The sequence below is a fragment of the Syngnathus leptorhynchus genome, chromosome 7, assembly GCF_054491065.1.
Source record: "Syngnathus leptorhynchus isolate UIUO chromosome 7, UIUO_Slep, whole genome shotgun sequence".
In the NCBI taxonomy this organism is placed as follows: domain Eukaryota; kingdom Metazoa; phylum Chordata; class Actinopteri; order Syngnathiformes; family Syngnathidae; genus Syngnathus; species Syngnathus leptorhynchus.
Window position 1 is genome coordinate 5,367,790 of NC_141201.1, and position 17,519 is coordinate 5,385,308.

At 42.0% G+C, this 17,519-nt stretch overlaps 1 protein-coding gene across 5 annotated transcripts in view; it reads left to right on the forward strand.

The window, feature by feature from the left end:
• Positions 1–15,377, forward strand: part of grik4 (glutamate receptor, ionotropic, kainate 4) — a 170,351-nt gene extending 154,974 nt beyond the window's left edge. For all 5 annotated transcript variants that reach the window (XM_085916413.1, XM_085916414.1, XM_085916411.1 and 2 more), the window contains 9 exons: positions 38–241; positions 2,131–2,244; positions 8,641–8,750; positions 10,242–10,415; positions 10,643–10,808; positions 11,861–12,086; positions 13,063–13,191; positions 13,269–13,387; positions 14,287–15,377. In XM_085916413.1, coding sequence (XP_085772539.1) covers positions 38–241; positions 2,131–2,244; positions 8,641–8,750; positions 10,242–10,415; positions 10,643–10,808; positions 11,861–12,086; positions 13,063–13,191; positions 13,269–13,387; positions 14,287–14,670 — 1,626 coding nt within the window. In that variant the 3' untranslated portion in view covers positions 14,671–15,377. The remainder of the gene's footprint in view (positions 1–37; positions 242–2,130; positions 2,245–8,640; positions 8,751–10,241; positions 10,416–10,642; positions 10,809–11,860; positions 12,087–13,062; positions 13,192–13,268; positions 13,388–14,286) is intronic.
• Positions 15,378–17,519: the final 2,142 nt, after the last annotated feature.

The following is a 17,519-nucleotide window of genomic DNA, read 5'->3' on the forward strand; positions in this document are numbered from 1 at the left end:
CGTGGCTGCTGAAAAAAACATTTGTTGTTTTATTCAGGAGAATCCATACGTGATGCTGCGGTCGGATCACCAGGAAATGGAAGGAAACGAGCGCTACGAAGGCTTCTGCGTGGACATGCTGAAGGAACTGGCAGCCATACTCAAGTTCAAATATCGAATCCGACTGGTGGGGGATGGACAGTATGGTGTCCCTGGAGCCAATGGAACGTGGAGCGGTATGGTGGGAGAGCTCATTTCAAGGGTATGTAAATATATACAAGTCCTGTGAACTTAAATGAGCATGCTTATCTCATCAAATATTTAAATTAAAGTTGACTTTACTGCTTTCTACAGAGCAGACAATGTACATTGGAAGCTCAGATTGCATGACTTCATTTGTAAGACAAAACGTTCGTAAACCCAGGTAATGGTTCCCATTGAAATGAATGGAAATGCAATTAATCCGTTCAAGTCCCAAAACTAGATTATAGTTGTTGTTTTTTTCATCACTGTGTGATTAATGTAAATATACTCGAGAGCACATTCTTCTTTGCTGAATTCTTAAAGCGTAACAACTCGATCGGTGGAAATGTGTCTCGAACGGCAACTTCGACTGTAAAGGACTGATGAAATATCACAGCTGTAAGATTTGTCACGGGGTAAAGGTCATTTGGAGGAATGTTTCCACAATGCAATGAAACAATTTGTCTTGTTTGATTAAAGGCTTATGGACAAGAGGATGAAAAGGGGATCAAATATGAAAAAAAAAAAAAATCAAGTGTTTGCCAACTCAATGGACGGGAGTGACAGAAATCGTCCAGGTTGCTCGGTCCATTAATTACCTGCCGTTGCCTTTCGATGCTGAACAGTGTTTTATTCCAACGATTTGACAGCTGTCATACAACCTGGAAGAATAATTATTAAACATACCGGTGGGAGTCCAGACTACCGTACTTTTCATTGCATCCTAACATTGACTTGGCCGCTAAGCTGTAATAGGAAATGAAACCGCAGAGACATTCCTTGCAGTTAGCAACACTAGAAGGCATAACAGCAGGCAGCTAGAGGAATCCAGTTATCAATATTAATATTCTATTGTCACATAAATAATTCAGCCGCTGTTACGACCGCGTGTTCATCTCGCAAAGAATCTGCCTTTGTAGAAATTGCCTCGACAGCTGCTCCCCGCGTGCGGTTTCCTTCCGGCGCTGGGTGAAGCCGATCAGACTTTCAAACGACTGTGAGCGTAGGATAAAAAAAAAAAAAGAAAGAAAGAAAAAGATGAGGCAGAGGTTTGGTCCCGCACATGATGAAGGGCAAAATCGTGCAGACGCGTCGGGCAGCTGGATACGTCGAGACACAATGTAGTCGTTTGTGTGCAGATCCAACGCAAAGGCTTTCGTCTCGCCACCCTACCTCGTAGCCGAGACGTATACACAAGACGAGAGATTGTTGTTACAATTATTAAACAGCCATAACGTTACTTGCCAGAAATTCCTGCACACCGTGGCTTGTGTGGTACGAGACAAGAAAGGCATCAGGAAAAGCTGAACTTGATTCGCCGTCAATTAGAGATGCTTTAAATTGAGGCAGTTGAATGAGTTTGAATGTGATTGGTTGATACTGAGCAGAAGGTGCGGGTTCAAAGGCCATCCTGGTGATGTGATCTAAACGTGATCAAAAGCTTTGAATTAATTATGGAACAAATCGAACAAAGAACAGCAGGTCATGCATTTGCAGCGGCATCTGCAGCGATGCGGTGTTCGCCTCCCTCCCATTCTTCACAATCTCCTTCATTCTCCCACGGCGGCCCAAGCGCTGCCCCTTCCACTTTGCGTCCCTCAGGGAGATGAAGAGTCCCTCGCAACTACATTTTACAACCTTGTTTTCTTGTTGGCCATTTTGTTACCGTGTTTTACCAGCCACTGCTTAGACCACTTCTCTGAGCTGCCTTATAAATGCGTTTTCCAAACCTTCGACCTAAGATAAAAGCGAGATGTACTCGATTGGGTACATGTCTACTATTTTGTCCAAATGTTTACTATTTGAAGCCCTCCCAAAACTTTCAAATGTGAGACATCCACAGCTTTGTTCAGATGGTCTTTGACTCCCGAGCATGACATGGACACATATTGACTGTGTGTGTTACAGAAAGCCGACTTGGCAGTCGCTGGCCTCACCATCACAGCGGAGCGTGAAAAGGTCATTGACTTCTCTAAACCCTTCATGACCCTCGGCATCAGCATCATGTATCGCGTCCACCTGGTGAGTTACATCACACACAGTCTAGCCAGTTCAAGGACGTTAGTGTAAGTGCAGTCGGCAAAACAGACTCTTTTTTTTATATGAGAGTCGATTTTGCTTTTGTAGCTGTTTTGGGCTGTCATCCAAGCTGGGTTCACAATTGCTGTAGTTTCACCAAGCGGTTCAGATCCATTCTATTTGTCTTTTGAGAGTTCTACAAATTCCAGTCCTCGAGGACTGCTATCCTACATGTTTTCCCTCCTTAAACACACCTGAAGTTGTTTCGATCCAAACACATATCCATCCATCCATTTTCCGACCTGCTTATCATCACCAGGCTCGCGGATGTGCTGTGGTTTCCTGGGTTAATAACGCTGTGGTTTAAAATAAGCTATTCCAGAAGCCAACTATGCAGAGAAGTAAACACAGAAGACCCTGGTTCACCTCCATTATTGTTGTCGCCATGTATCATTGTGTATCATTGTGCCGTGGGTTATCGATGAGGCGATGTTATTTTCTGTTGAAGCAACAACTGACACAAATGGCTTTGAATGACACTGAGTGTGTGTACTTCCCATTATATTTGTTTTATTTATTTATTTATTTATTTATATCTATATCGATATAGATATAGTATATTTTATATATTATTTCATATATATATATATATATATAAATAATGAAAAATAAAATAAATAATAAAATAAATAATACTTTTGTACAAACTGTCCAGCATAGTGCAGACAAGGGCTAATGTCTCTTGCCTTTACGCCGCGCCCTCCTTAACCTCTGTTGTATCTAGAGAGCAAACCCAGGCAAGAAACCTTGGAACAACTTAAGTGCAGCGGGATGCTTGCCAATGTTTGCAGAATCAGAGGCCCATTAATCAGGGTCGCCCTCCTCTAACACCCAAGGTGACCCGAGCAGCGCTTAGCATAGCACCAATTGGAGCCTAAATTGTCCTTTGTCGTCTCTCAGGAGCATTTATTCCCATTCTCCGTTGCTGTCCTGTTTTCATCCTTTGTACCTCCCCGTGGTTGGCGGACTGTACTAATAAGTGGAGCGGCGAGGCTCTCAATTGAGCAGTTGGGGAGAATCAATCGATGGCCTCAGCAGGTGCAGTTTTAAAAGGCTGCCGGGAAGCGTGGCGCAAGCAACTGGGAGTTTGAAGCGACATGGGGACGACATCCCACAGGGTTCACACACACACACACACACACACACACACACACACATCAATGAGTCCAAGGTTTGAAAATAAAAAAGGAAAGGAGAATGTTCTTTGTTTCGTTTAATAGCACTCTCTTGACTCCTGTTGGCCTTTCTGACACGGCGACGTGTCACACATCTATTTTTGGCTGACTTTTTCAAACTAATTTTCAGTCAGACCAATTATTGCCAGATTATGTTTGATATTGATTTCTTTGGGATAACTGGCCATATAAAAGCATTTTCTCCACATTTCTTGAATCTCCGTTAGATACTATTGTTGTCTAGTTATTAATTGCTTTGCACTCCCAGCCAATCAAAACAGTCAAATATGTCATGCCTAAACCATTTGCAGAGATTTAAAACCTAATTTGGTGGTTTACTTTGCAAAGCAGATGCGTTGATGGGAAAATAAATGTTTGATTGATAATTGCTTTTAATTGTGTGGAATCCTTTCCTTAGTCATTCACTGAAACATTCACCTATTTGCAGAATCGCAGCAAACTTTAGTCTGGGTTGTTAGTAGAAGTTTTTTTTTTTTAAAGGTAAGGTTATAAGATTAGTTTAAATATCTAATCAAGTATTTTGTAATCATCGTCTATGCAGTATATTTATGGTTGAAACTATTCTAAATTAAAAAAAACAGGGCGGATCTTGACGTTTCCACTGTGGACACTTTTTCATTCCAACAGACGCCAACAAAGATCTTATGCGTAGGCAGCAATGTGCGTGCCGCTATTGGCCTCAGTCAGTCGTCATAAATATGAACAGTGACAGTGTAACCTTGAGCTATCGGCATCCTGCTCATATTGAAACTTTCCCTCTTGTCACCTTCACCTTCGGCGTGACAAAGCCAAGTGAGGTAAAGGAGTCCTTAAGAGATGTCAATACACTCGTTGCCCTCAAGTCGAGGACTCTTACGTCAAAGGAGTCGCTTGTAGTAGGTGTGTTGCATAATTAAATAGCGGGTTGAGGTTGAAACGGAGTTGTCACATTCAGCAGTGGTCCTCAGGGCAGAGCATGGCGTACAAAGCTTTATTGACTCACAAACATAATGCCGCGTCTGTGGAAGTGCCACATGTCGAATAAATTTGTCACATGCATCGAGTGGAATCCACTTTTACGCCTCGACATTCTGGCTATTTCAAATGTTTTGGTTGTTTTGTCCCGGGTGACACTCGTGTCGGTATTTAGAAAAGGCTAAAAGAAAAATATATCGCCTCACTCTTGTAAGAATCGTGTCGTCAGTGACCTTGTGACCCCCCGCGATTGATTCAAAAGCCGATTTTTGACAGTCGCGGGGGAAGTACAGAAGATCATAAAGAGAAGAAAGGAGAAGTAAATGAGCAAGGAGTATGCTAAAGGGCGAGGAGATGGGAAGATGAGAGCGGAGATGCAAGCATAGGAGAAGAGTTGAAATGACAATGGGAAGTGTCCTTCAGTGAGTCAGTATTCATGCAGGCAGTCTCCAGGGGCAAACATTGTGGTGCGCATATAAAGAGGCGGGATGACTAGGTGAAATCCTTGACTGGATAACCTCACCAGCTCCTTCAGACACGCGATAGAGAAAACAAAATTATTAAATGTCAAAAGAAAGACTTTCCTCTGGTTCTTAATAGAAACAACATTTGTCGTTTTTGATGCTCTATTCGGTGAGATCAACTCTAGAAAATTGTCAACATTATCGGGTGTTTTTATTTTCGTGTAATGTTTGTCTTAGAGGCTGTTACTTTAAGGAGACGTTACCCTCCGATAACATAATCCTCTTGCTTCGAGCAAAGAAATAATAAAGGACCAATAAATGTAACCCAGCTCAGTTTGGGGGACCTACAGTGCTACATACAATACATCTTTATTTATTATTTACTACTTTATTATTTTATTTTATTGTTATTTTATTTTATTTTATTCTTTTTTTTATTCTTTTATTTTATTCTTTTATTTTTATTTTATTCTTTTTTTGTTTTCTATTATTATCACTACTACTACTACTTTATTATTTACCTACTGTGGCATCATCCACGACTTTCTTAACTAGCAAAAACTTAACGCAGCAGACTGGCCAAGATCCACATAGTGTATGACAGCGCAAACAGCTTCTGACAAGCTCTGAAGCGTCAACACGCAAAGACAAACACGCACCACTGTGGTCGCACTGTCTGTCATGCACAAACAAACAAACAAACAAACAAATACAAAAAGAGTGAGGCCAAACATGTACTGGAATACACTTGTGAGCATCTGAAGAACATTCAATATTTGCCTACAAGTTATTATAAAACGTGAGCTAACCTTTTAGTGACACTCCATCCGCAATTCGAGTCACGTATAACACGGGCGGCCACATCAGCTGTTGGGAGTGATTAATCTCATCGCACCAGGTTATTAAAGAAGTGGCACTCGTTTGACCTCGCAGAATATGGAAATAGTTGACATACAAGGAATCAATTGGTTCTACTGTGTTTCCAGCCTCGTATTTTAAGGTTCAAGGGTTTGAATATCAGCTCCAGCCTTTTTATTTAGTCTATTTAAGAACTGAGTTCATTAGACTTAGACCTTAGTATCACAATACATCAATGTGCTTGATTAATTCTTATTTGTTTTTATATATCTGTGTAAAATCATAGTAAGTCATAAATGATGCATGAGGTGGGTGATGTTATTCTCTGTAGTTTGTTAAATTTGTTCTTATTTTCCTGCTAAATTTTAAAAAGACATAATTCTTTCATCCATGCATTTGAACACAAATGGTGCAGTAAGGCAAGTAGACAGACACTCTTACAATCCTCACAGGCATATATTCTTTATCCGTTCCAAATGCTTAATATTACTGCAGTTTAATCACTTTGTTTAAAAACTCTTTAAATGTATATCTGTATGTCTGAATAATACTGCATCCTGGTAGCCATGGTCCACACCCCATAAGGAACACAGTGTATGTCTGTAATGGATCAATGGCATTTCTAAGTAATTTGAGATGCTTTGAGATATTTGGAGTTGAAAGTGTCGGCCCAAAAGGAATTAAATTTGTTAGTCAAGCCACCACTCTGTTTATCAGCTCCTTTTATCTACCACAGCTGTTTTTAAAAATGTAGACTTCATAAATCCTAAAAAAAAACAAAAAACGCTAAGAGGCACCATCAGAGTTCTTTTTATATTATGAAAGGAAACATACAGAAAAGAAAGCAAATGGAAATGTGGAAACTTTTTATGCAGTTCCATTTGCAAGATAGCATATTTGCTGGAGCCTTCGAGCCCATTATTTCCCCTGCAGCTCTTGAAAGCACAACTTTATCTTAATGCACACATATTAAAGAACTGAGATCTGCAGCACAACACAACAATCTTTTTTGTTTTTTTTATTAACCATGCACCCTCAGTCTCGATTTTGGATCTTTTGGCCTCCATCTGTTGGCAACGCTACAGCTCTGTTCATCTTTGTAATGGCGCCTCGGTGGGAACTTAAAATGCGGAGAAGAGGGCTTGGCAGTTAACAGATCGCTGTTTCAGCACGCAGCCCGGTCTCTACCAGCAAAAAGGAGGAGGAGGCGTGTCAGCACAAAAGGCCATTAGCACGTTCACGATAACGGCAGCAACAAGTTTTCATCATCATGGGCGTGATGTTGTCGTCATTCCTCCAAATTGCACATTCTTTCCTCCTTTTGCTTTCCTAAGAACACTGACACCGCATCAAAAAAGCTCTAAATTGGACCTCGTCGATCATTCCAAACCCTCAACAAAATCATCCCACCCGTGTGCCACAAATTTCATTTAGCTCAGGGGCTCGATCTGGCATTGGTGGTGTCCCCCCCGGGGACTTAATTTGCAATTTGGCATTGGACTGATTTTGGGAGGTGGCTGATGAAATACTAATTGATGAGCGAGTAACATGATGGCGTTGTTGTAAACGGAACAATTGGTCATGTTTTTACTGTCCCGCTGACCCTTTCAGGGTCGCAAAGCAGATGGCATATCTGCTTGGAAGTGGATTCTATTCGGCATATCCGCTCAACACACAAACACACACACTCATAGGTGAGCACACACATTGCTGTGGCGCTAGTGAAGGAGTAATTGGTTCCGTTTAGAGGACAGTGGCTGTTGGGGAGAGATAATGAAACATGAGGGTCCCTCTAGTCTATTACTTACAAAGAGTGGGGAGGAAGTGATGTTACTGTACTTCAGATTTTTTTAGTCTGTACTTTGAGTGTTCATGTTACTGATGTGTTCACATTTGAAAAAATATTTTTGTACTTTGACTCTTTACTTTGTCAATAGATTATGTTTTTCAAACTCTGGAAAAAAGATGAGGTATAAAAGCATCTACAACAAAAACATTTTAAATACTTGCACTGTTTAGTGGTAGCGCACAAAGTTGGAAGAATATAGAGAACTTGCCATTATGATGTTTTTCTTCTATTTTGATCTTTTGTTTTTGTTGTAACAAAGTTAAAAATGTCTTGGGCAAATGTTTATTGGTAAGCTATGAATGTCGCACATATGAAATTTGAATTACACTTTTTATTCGTTCCTATCTGGGGTTGTTTTGATCCTTTGTTATATAAAAAATAATTCCTAAAACTTTTTTTCTGGCCATAACAGGATAAGGCAGCATTAACAAGAATTGATATCATGTGGAATTAAAAGTTGAATTTGGATCAGTAGAGAATAGGATAGAAAGCAATTTGTTTCTATCTTTATTAGCTGTCATGGTAATATTACCCTCATGTGTTAAATGAAATTCACCCCCTGTTGCTCTGATTATACTGTTTTGAGTCTCCTCCACCCCCAACAACTGAGTCATGTATCCTTTTATTACATTATGTTGTTCAGCACTTGAAATAAATTGTGAAAATTAATTTTTTACAGTTTAATCTTTGGGAATAGAAACTCTTATTTGCCATGTTGTCTCACTATTCACCATCACTCCGCAGTATTTACTGTGCATGGGAGACCTACTTTATGACTGTTGATTTGAATGTTTGTTTATCAGTTTACAACGTGGAAATCTATACTTATCGCATCCAACTAGCATTGTTTACTGCCACACTGTTGCGGACAGCTGTAAATGTTGATTAACTCAGTAAATTCAGTGGGGCAATGGAGTCAACATGAAACTTGGCCGCTAATTAGTCCGCTTTTGTCGGGTTAGATAAAGTTTTATCATGATCGAAAGTTGATGTAAATACGGTTCTGGGTTTATTTCAGGGTCGACGGCCAGGCTACTTCTCCTTCCTGGATCCGTTCTCGCCAGGCGTGTGGCTCTTCATGCTACTGGCCTACTTGGCTGTGAGCTGCGTGCTCTTCCTGGTAGCTAGGTAGGACCCACACTCACATTTTTGGCCCTACTGACAGAAGACAGCTGACCTGACAACAATGACAAATAGACACTGGCTCATATGTATCAACTGTTTGGTCAGGTTGTAATTCAGAAAAATGTATAATATAACTTGGCTTGCTAACTAACATTCAGGCTATAGCAGACTTTTTCACAGTCCACAGAATACGTTCGCCATTCTAACCCATCTGCAGCTCCTTCTCTCGTTTTTTTCTGCAAATGGGCTATTTTTGAGTTTTTTCTTGCCCCCCTTAGGGATTAAGATCAGGAGATGTCGTTAATATTCATCAACAGTTAGGGTGTGAATTCCATATGAGACATTTTTTTTCTGGGCTTTGGAATTGTCCCTAAATGATGATCTTTAGTGAATTTCCTCCATCTTTTCATCAATTTAGCTGAAATGTAAGTCTGGCTTTCAAGAAATTTACATCTAGTTAAATTTTCTTTCAGACGGCAGCAGGAGAAAAAACTGAAATGATCATTGAAGCCATTTACCCTTGTTTTCTCAATAGCTCTTGCCTTTGTCAAACCACATGAAAGGATTTGTTGTGCCACTGGAGATGACTAAAGCTTCCGCTGCCCAGAAGCACATGAAGTCATGGTGAAAAGGTCTACTGGGAGAGAAAGGAAACAAAAGAGACTAGAGAGATGAATACTTTTTGTGTGGTTAGTTCTACGGGGGCTTAGACTCGCGTTTTTATCCTTTTCATTCAGTCTCTGCAGGTGATCACAACACCAATAGAAGACACGCTCTCTTTCTTGGAACTTCTCTTCAGCGTAACACTGACATCTAGTGGTCAGATAGAGAACTGAAGCTCAAAACAAGGCAATGAAATCTATCCAGTCATCCATTTTCCACTGGATTGTGTTGAGTTAATAGAAGATTTGTGATTGGCTACCAACCAGTTTCATCGTGGCTAAAGTTAACATTGGATCAGCTCCAGCTCACTGGCAACTGGCATTTATGGCCCAGATGCGCACCAAGCAACACGGCCAAAACTAGCTGAAGTGGATCATCGTAAAACAAAAAATATTAAAAAAGAAAAAAATGCAGACACTTTGTAATCTTCGGACGTCATAAAATGTAATAGCTTTATCAAAAAAGACTTTCAAGCCCATTTTGATTATCAAATAGTCTTCTAATTCATACTGATTATATTTTTTGGGGGGGAGCAAACGTTTGTACTTGACATCTACTGCGGGAAGTTACTCCTAAAACTTTTCTGAACAGCACTGTTTCATGTATTACAAACTTTAACTTAATATTAAAGTAGGCAGCACATGAGAATAAGAAGTTAGTAGACACTCTAGAGGCAACTAAAAGCCTTTGTAACTGTCGGATTTAACTCCCGCGCCTTCTCCCTTTGACTTGTTTTTTATGGTAATGCCAATTCCTGAACTCACTTGAATTCCCAACTCACGCTGCTTGCCTGGAGCCCGATACATGGCTGTATGTCTTGTTTCTCTACAGATTGACACCTTACGAGTGGTACAACCCGCACCCCTGCCTGAAAGGACGTTGCAACCTGCTCATCAATCAGTACTCCCTCGGAAACAGCTTGTGGTTCCCCGTCGGGGGTTTCATGCAGCAAGGTTCCACCATCGCCCCCAGGGCGTTGTCCACGCGCTGCGTCAGCGGAGTGTGGTCAGTGTGGACATCATAGTTGCCGATCCGTCACGGGTTCATCTTCATTTGTCTTTTTTTAGAGCCCACGTTATCACCTTGCCCTCCTCGTGTCCGTACCGCCGTGTCTTCTCATCTAAGTTATGCCGTCATTATGAAGCTCCTCGCTGTCCCTCGCCGATTATCTCCATACATCTGTTTGCTCATTTGCATAAGAGTCACATATGCTCTCGATTCCCCTCGCGCAGGTGGGCGTTCACATTAATCATCATCTCGTCGTACACCGCCAACCTGGCCGCCTTCCTCACCGTTCAGAGGATGGAGGTGCCCATCGAGTCAGTGGATGACCTGGCCGATCAGACGGCCATCGAGTACGGCACCATGCACGGCGGCTCCACCATGACCTTTTTCCAGGTCAGGGCTCGCGCACATCGCTGCCTTTGATAGATTGTTAATGGTGCTCGGTCAATATGAAACACGAGGAGATTGACCCACGTGGCCTTTTGAATCGATGAGTCATCGGTGATGTTATCCCCCTCGTGGTCACCTTCCTGTTTAGCGCTAATCACAGGTTTCCTGCCTCCTTGACCACCTCCACTCAATAGCTTTCTCCTCAGAAACCAAGTCTTGAGTGAAGCAGCATGACCTCAGCCAAAAAAGAAAAAAAATAACTCGTGGAAAATGGAGAGCAAATGTGACAGAGGAAGTGAGGCAGTGAAGAACGATATGGAGCGAAGGAATTATATATATAGGCCCGGTGGCTGCTTCCCTGTGTGCTTTATAGCCCACTGGATTGTTAATTATGTCGGTAAAGACAAGCTCAAAGAAAGAGGAGGCCAAGTTAGAATGCTAAGTGAAGAATGGCTTCTGCGAGGAGAGCAGAGGAAAGAGAAACTTGCACATAAAAGTAACAAAACGTGCACCGCTGATGTTTCTGCTGGAGGAAAAAAAAGTCACTTCATCTTAAGTCGGAGCTAATATTTCTCTTCGGACGCGAAGGAAATACAGTAGAATTGATCCCTGCTATCATAAAATACTGTATGGTCACTTTTAATAAATCACAAGCTCCCCCCTGCTATTGGTTTGAAATGTTTATAGTTGCCTACAGATGCCACAAGATGGCGTCAAAGCACTTAAAACAGACAGGATCATAAAGTACACTATATTTATCTACATAGTCACTTCAAGATGGCACAACATGGTGGCAAAGCACTACTTTACTCCAAAATACTTAACTCACCACACCGTTATGTTAAAGGTTGGTGGCAAAGCACTACTTTTGTCAGAAAGAAGCTCTTCAACACACTTCTACATAGTTTCTTGGTACCAAGATGCCACAAGATGGAGTACATGTTAGATGATTAGTATTTAATTAAATAAAACCATGACTTGTATTTGATGCACAAATGTTTGTAGCAGATGGATAACAAAACAAACTTGGTCTATGTTCTGTCACGGCTTCGCAGAACTCCCGCTACCAGACGTATCAACGAATGTGGAACTTCATGCACTCCAAGCAGCCCAGCGTGTTTGTGAAGAGCACGGAGGAGGGCATCGCTCGCGTTCTCAATTCCAACTACGCCTACCTGCTGGAGAGCACCATGAACGAGTACTATCGCCAGAGGAACTGCAACCTGACGCAGATCGGCGGGCTGCTCGACACCAAGGGCTACGGTATCGGAATGCCGCTGGGTGAGTGGGGGAGACGGCGGGGAATCGAGTGGAAAATAAATCCAACGAATGGTTCTTCAATCCATTTTGAGGCTGTGAACAAAACTTGTGGAGCAAGAGAATTTAGTTGGAGGATTTGACGTGAAAAGTTGAATTGAAATGTAGCGCATGAGCGAAGGAGGGGAAAAAGAAGACAAAGACAAACTCAAACAGGCTTTAATAGAACGTCTCTGATAAGAAAATGTGGAACTTGGCTCCTCGCTTGCTCGGAGACTCAAATGTCTTCAACTTTGATCACATGTTGAGCGGAGGAGAAACACCTTAAAAGTAAACAGGAGTTATTTAAATTCCTCTCAAGTATGGATCAGCTCAATCTTTGTCAAACAAAATCCTCCCAATGGATTTCCGAAGTTTGCTTCACTAAAACATTTTATTAAAGTACAGTGGTGCACAGAATTTTTCCCCAAGATATTCAGTTGTCATTTTTTTGTTAGATTTGCAAACTCACTTTACAGATAGCTGCAGTTTGGCAGAAAAAAAAAATCATTCCAGTTCAAGTTATCCGTTAAATTTAAAATAAACAACATATTGTGTACTTAAACCAATCACATAACTTAAAGCCTTATAATATACTGTCCATTATTCAAAACAAAACCTTGGAAAAAAAATATAAAGATTTCCAGTAACTTCATTTTTGTATATATATATATCCTATCTGTTATTTTAACAGAGGTGTGTTTACTTTGTATATCAGCTGTAAAAATCAGCTGCTGCTATAATTTCCCACTTGATAAATGTTTAACCTTGGTGGAGCTCTGCGCTCACAAGGTGCTTTTTTGTTATCTGATAAATGTGTTTGTTTCAAAATAGACTCAGCAAAAAAAAAAAAAAAAGCTGAAAAAGCACCACGTTTCCAAAATGTGCCATAGTGGGCCCCCTACAAGTTGCACAATCAGTCACACATCAGAATTTTGCCTCTTTTTTTTTTTTACTGCAGGCTCCGTGTACCGCGATGACTTTGACCTGGCCATTCTCAAGCTTCAGGAGGACAATCGCTTGGAGATCCTCAAGCGGAAATGGTGGGACGGCGGCAAATGTCCAAAGGAAGAGGACCACCGGGCCAAAGGTTCCCATCTTGTTAACCTTTTTGCTCCGATTATATTCAACTCACCTCATGCTGTCCTTTTGGTCCTACTCCCGCAGGTTTGGGAATGGAGAACATCGGCGGCATCTTTGTGGTCCTGGTCTGCGGCCTGTTGGTGGCCATCTTCATGGCGGTGCTGGAGTTTGTTTGGATGCTGAGGCACGCGCCAGGAAACGAGGTGAGAGAGGCGTATGTCACCTGCATCTGCTTTGTGTCCCTCTACCCCCCCTGGCGCCCGCCCCCCCGCGGGGCCGCCAGACTCCCCACACACTGAGCAGGTCTGACACGTACTCGTCGTCTGCTTCCAAACACATTGAGCACAAAAACCAAAGATTTACCTCACGTGGTCTACATGTATAGATGTATTGCTGTTCAAAATCCTAAATATACAGTATATCGCATCGTCATAATGAATGTAGTCGGGTCTTGGTGCAATAATGGTGCTGGCAGTTGTAGCCTTTTTATCTGTGTGTGATTATTGCTCTTCAAAATCCAAGCGAACCTATTTGATGCCTTCCACTGTGTGCACTTGGCAACAACGGTGCAACTTTTTATTGAAGTCATTGTTAGGGTAGAAAAACGTTCCATAGTTGCTATACACTTCTAATGTGTAGTTACTATCAGGGTGTCCGTTGAATGTAGCCTCGTCTCAGATCGAGAAGTTTGAACAATCCTGTAGCAGCTATCGGTTTGCCTTCTTCCACACAAACCGCTGAGTTGATTCGTTCCATTGGACTCAGCCAGATGTGCTCGACCTAATTTCTGATGTGATGCCTTCCAAATGATCCTCGATGACTGTCTTTTTTTTTTTTTGTTCAACTGGACTCTCCGCACTGTGATTTTACTTCAATAAACATGCAGTATGTCAAAGTCAAACGCCGACTTGTGAGTCCTTCTTTTGATACTGAATTTAATTTGCATCTAAAATTGAGTCTATTTGAGGAATTACGGTAATATAAATACGGTAATAAAGGTTTTGTGACTTTGTTGACCAGCATCTAACCTCTAATGTGTGATCAGTCTGGCCTCTCTGCCTTTCCCTCCCCCTCTCTATCTGCCATGGATGCTTTCCAACAGTCGGTGTGCGAGGAGATGCTTCGCGAGCTACACGGCATCGTCCTGTGTCACGACAGCCTGCAGGTGAGACGCCGCCGGACGTCGTCGGTCACCAGGCCGCGACCCCTGCCCCAGGACGAACGCCGGGCGCGAGCGGCCGCCGTGGGCCTGGCCAACGGCAAGCTGTGCGGCGGTACGGGGATGCCCGAGCCGTTCTCCCACAGACTGGCTCAAGAAGCCGCCCTGGTGGCCAGAGGCTGCAGCCACATCCGCATTTGCCCCGAGTGCAGACGCTTCCAGGGTCTCAGGATGCGTCCCGGGGCGGCCGGGGTGCTGCCGTCCCCCACGCCGAGTGAGGAGAGCATAGAGTGGGACAAGACAACAAACAGCAGCGAACCTGAATAACAGGAGCCCCGCAGATGTCCGCCTTCGTGGTCGGACGGCGCTTTGTTGCTGGATGGCCAGACACAGGACCGAGGTACTGACTCATCTTTTTTTTTTTTTTTTTGGAACCTCCTGGGGCGGCTTTGTCTTTTCCTTGCTCATGGAAAAACTGATGAGTCTGTCTCATGTCGGCCCTCGGTACTGCTCCGAACAGGACGCGCAAAGGACGAAGCGCCATAGGCCATTTGTACTATGCAGTATTTTCAAGTCATTTATCAGTGTGCTGTTTCTTTCTCTCCCCGTCTTTTTAAATTATTCCTGTCCTCTGTTGGATTACCAGTACTGAATATTGTTGTTATATTGTTCCTGGGGGAGGCGGGGGAAATTAAACATTAAACCAGTTCCTTTTTTAATCTGACAATTGTATGTTGCAAAGTGCTGACAGAAAACAAATGACCGGTTCCTGAACTTTTTGGGATGTTTTGTCACGTTTGCTTAAATAAGGCGTTAATGAGTCTTTTAAATGTGTTTTTTTTTTTTTCTTAAACACTTTCAATTTTCCTGTGCCTTCGCCTCTCGTCTGACATCTTTGACTCCATGTCATATTCACTATGACTTTTCCTCGCCTTTCTATGACCTCTTGTCTCAATGTAAACACGCACAGGGGAAATATTCATAAATGACTTGAGGCCAACAAACATTCCTATGACTAAAACGCAGCTGCATAAACAAATAAATCGGTCCGCAGTAAAAAGGGAGAAGGTTTTTATATATTTATATCAGCAGTTGACATGTGTTCTTTTAAATGTCAAGGCCCTTCAACTTGAATTGAATGCGATAGGTTGCGCAAAGCCCGAGGACCCTTTCGGTTTGCATCGGCCGAGTTGCTCTGACATTTTCATGCATTCATTTTTACAAAACACAAAGTTAGAATAGATTAGTATGAAGTCATATGGGACTGCGCCGTAAACAAGACATCATTTAATATCTCACTCGGATATGTTGTTGCTACGGTTCAACATGTCCTCAACTCAAATTTAGTCAGAAGGCTTACGGAATGCATTTGTATTACTTTTTAATACCGCTCTTTCTTTTATTTTAAAACTATTGACCTGAGATGTTTGTTTACTCAACTGCAAAATGTCTAATCGGGTTACGGCACATTGTAGTGGGAGGCCTCAGAGATGCAATGCATTTTTAATAAAACATGAAATATGACATACAATAATAATATGTGCAAAACACAACAGGAAATAAGAAACAGGAAAACCAAAATAATAAACACAACGGCAAATAAAAAAGACAAAAAAAACGAATCAACAGCAAACTCAACTCAACTCACCAAAACTAAACACAACATTAAATTAAAAACACAAAGATTGCTTTTGTTATTTATACATTTAAATGCACCTCCATGAGAGAGTAACACTCCCCTCCATTTTGAAAGCTCTCATTCATCTGCTAAAATCCGCCTGTGCCAATCTCTCCGATGTGTCCATCTTTTTAAATGCGCCCATCACCTTCACTTCATCACTCTCCTTCATGACATCAATAACAGCTTCAAGGTGCCTCCGCCTGTCCCGGGTACGCAGTATTTCACATTCTTCAAAGTATTCGGAAGGAGAATATTTATGACATCAAACTGGATAAAAGAAAATACAAAACATGCATAACACCTTTCCCCCCAATGACTGTGAAGAATATTAGACACGCGTGTCTCTATTGAGACTCTAAATACTGGAATAATAGAATGACTAAATTCCTTGGAACCAAACTTGGAAAATAAAGCCGAGTTATCCCAAGTGAGAGCAACACAACAGAATGAATGACAACAGCAAGAGCCAAGACACTCGGCGCAGTAAGGTCAAGAAATGGAGCAGTTTTTTTTTTTTTTTTTTGACTTTTTAGTTGATGATAACCATGAATCTTTGTAATACACAAAATGGAGGGCCCCATGACGGTTTGCCTCAGGCCCCCAAATGACTAACTGTTCCAGGTACTAAATCAGCGATTGCCAATTAGCTTGAAGACAAGAGAATCTGTCGAGTGCATTAAAACTTAACTATGACCTTCTCTGGAGAGACATTTTTAGCAGCCTTTATTTCATTGGCATCTTAATTTCATTCCAAATGCGTCCTGTCACTTTTTGTGCTCTTTATGCTGATATATTTGCCCTTTTGTGCCGTTTAAAGGTGCTATGCCGTGCCAGATGGAACGCCCCAATGGTACGCAGTTCCTGCTGTGTCCTTTTGCGCTGAAAAGTTCAACAGCAATGTCAACCAGAAGAACCTAATTCATAAACCTCTCCTGTACCTCAAGAAAATCTAGCTGTTTTTGTCTTGCGTGAGAATCATTGGACTCTTGCTCACGTGAGACTCGTCAACAAACCTTTGCTGACTTTGATCTGAATGAGGGGAGTAAATGTTCACTTTCTGCTCGATTATGCTTTACTTAACTCCTTCACTGCCAACCCAGTTAACTGGGATCTTTGACGCCTATATCCGTCAATGGGAGTGAATGGGTTAAGTGACCAAATATGGTTTCTTATTCTAAACAGGTCTGAGCTGATCATGATCGGTCTAGTGGTATTTTTATCCTAGTCATCGACCTTATGTAAGCTTTTGTGTTGTTGTTGAGACGGGCGGCTCACCAGGGTGATATCCACGTCGTGCTCCCTCTCTCCAAAGTGAGATGGTGTCAAGGCTGTTACTCAGCTGTTTACTTGCTGAGGGTTGTTGGGCATTTTGGCCGAAACATCCTCAGTCAAAGACTAGTAACCTTCCAATCTGACAGGAAGATGGGCACGCAGTACACACAAATTACTGTTATTGCCTCTCTGCACTTGGCTCCATGGGAAATCACAGTTTGGA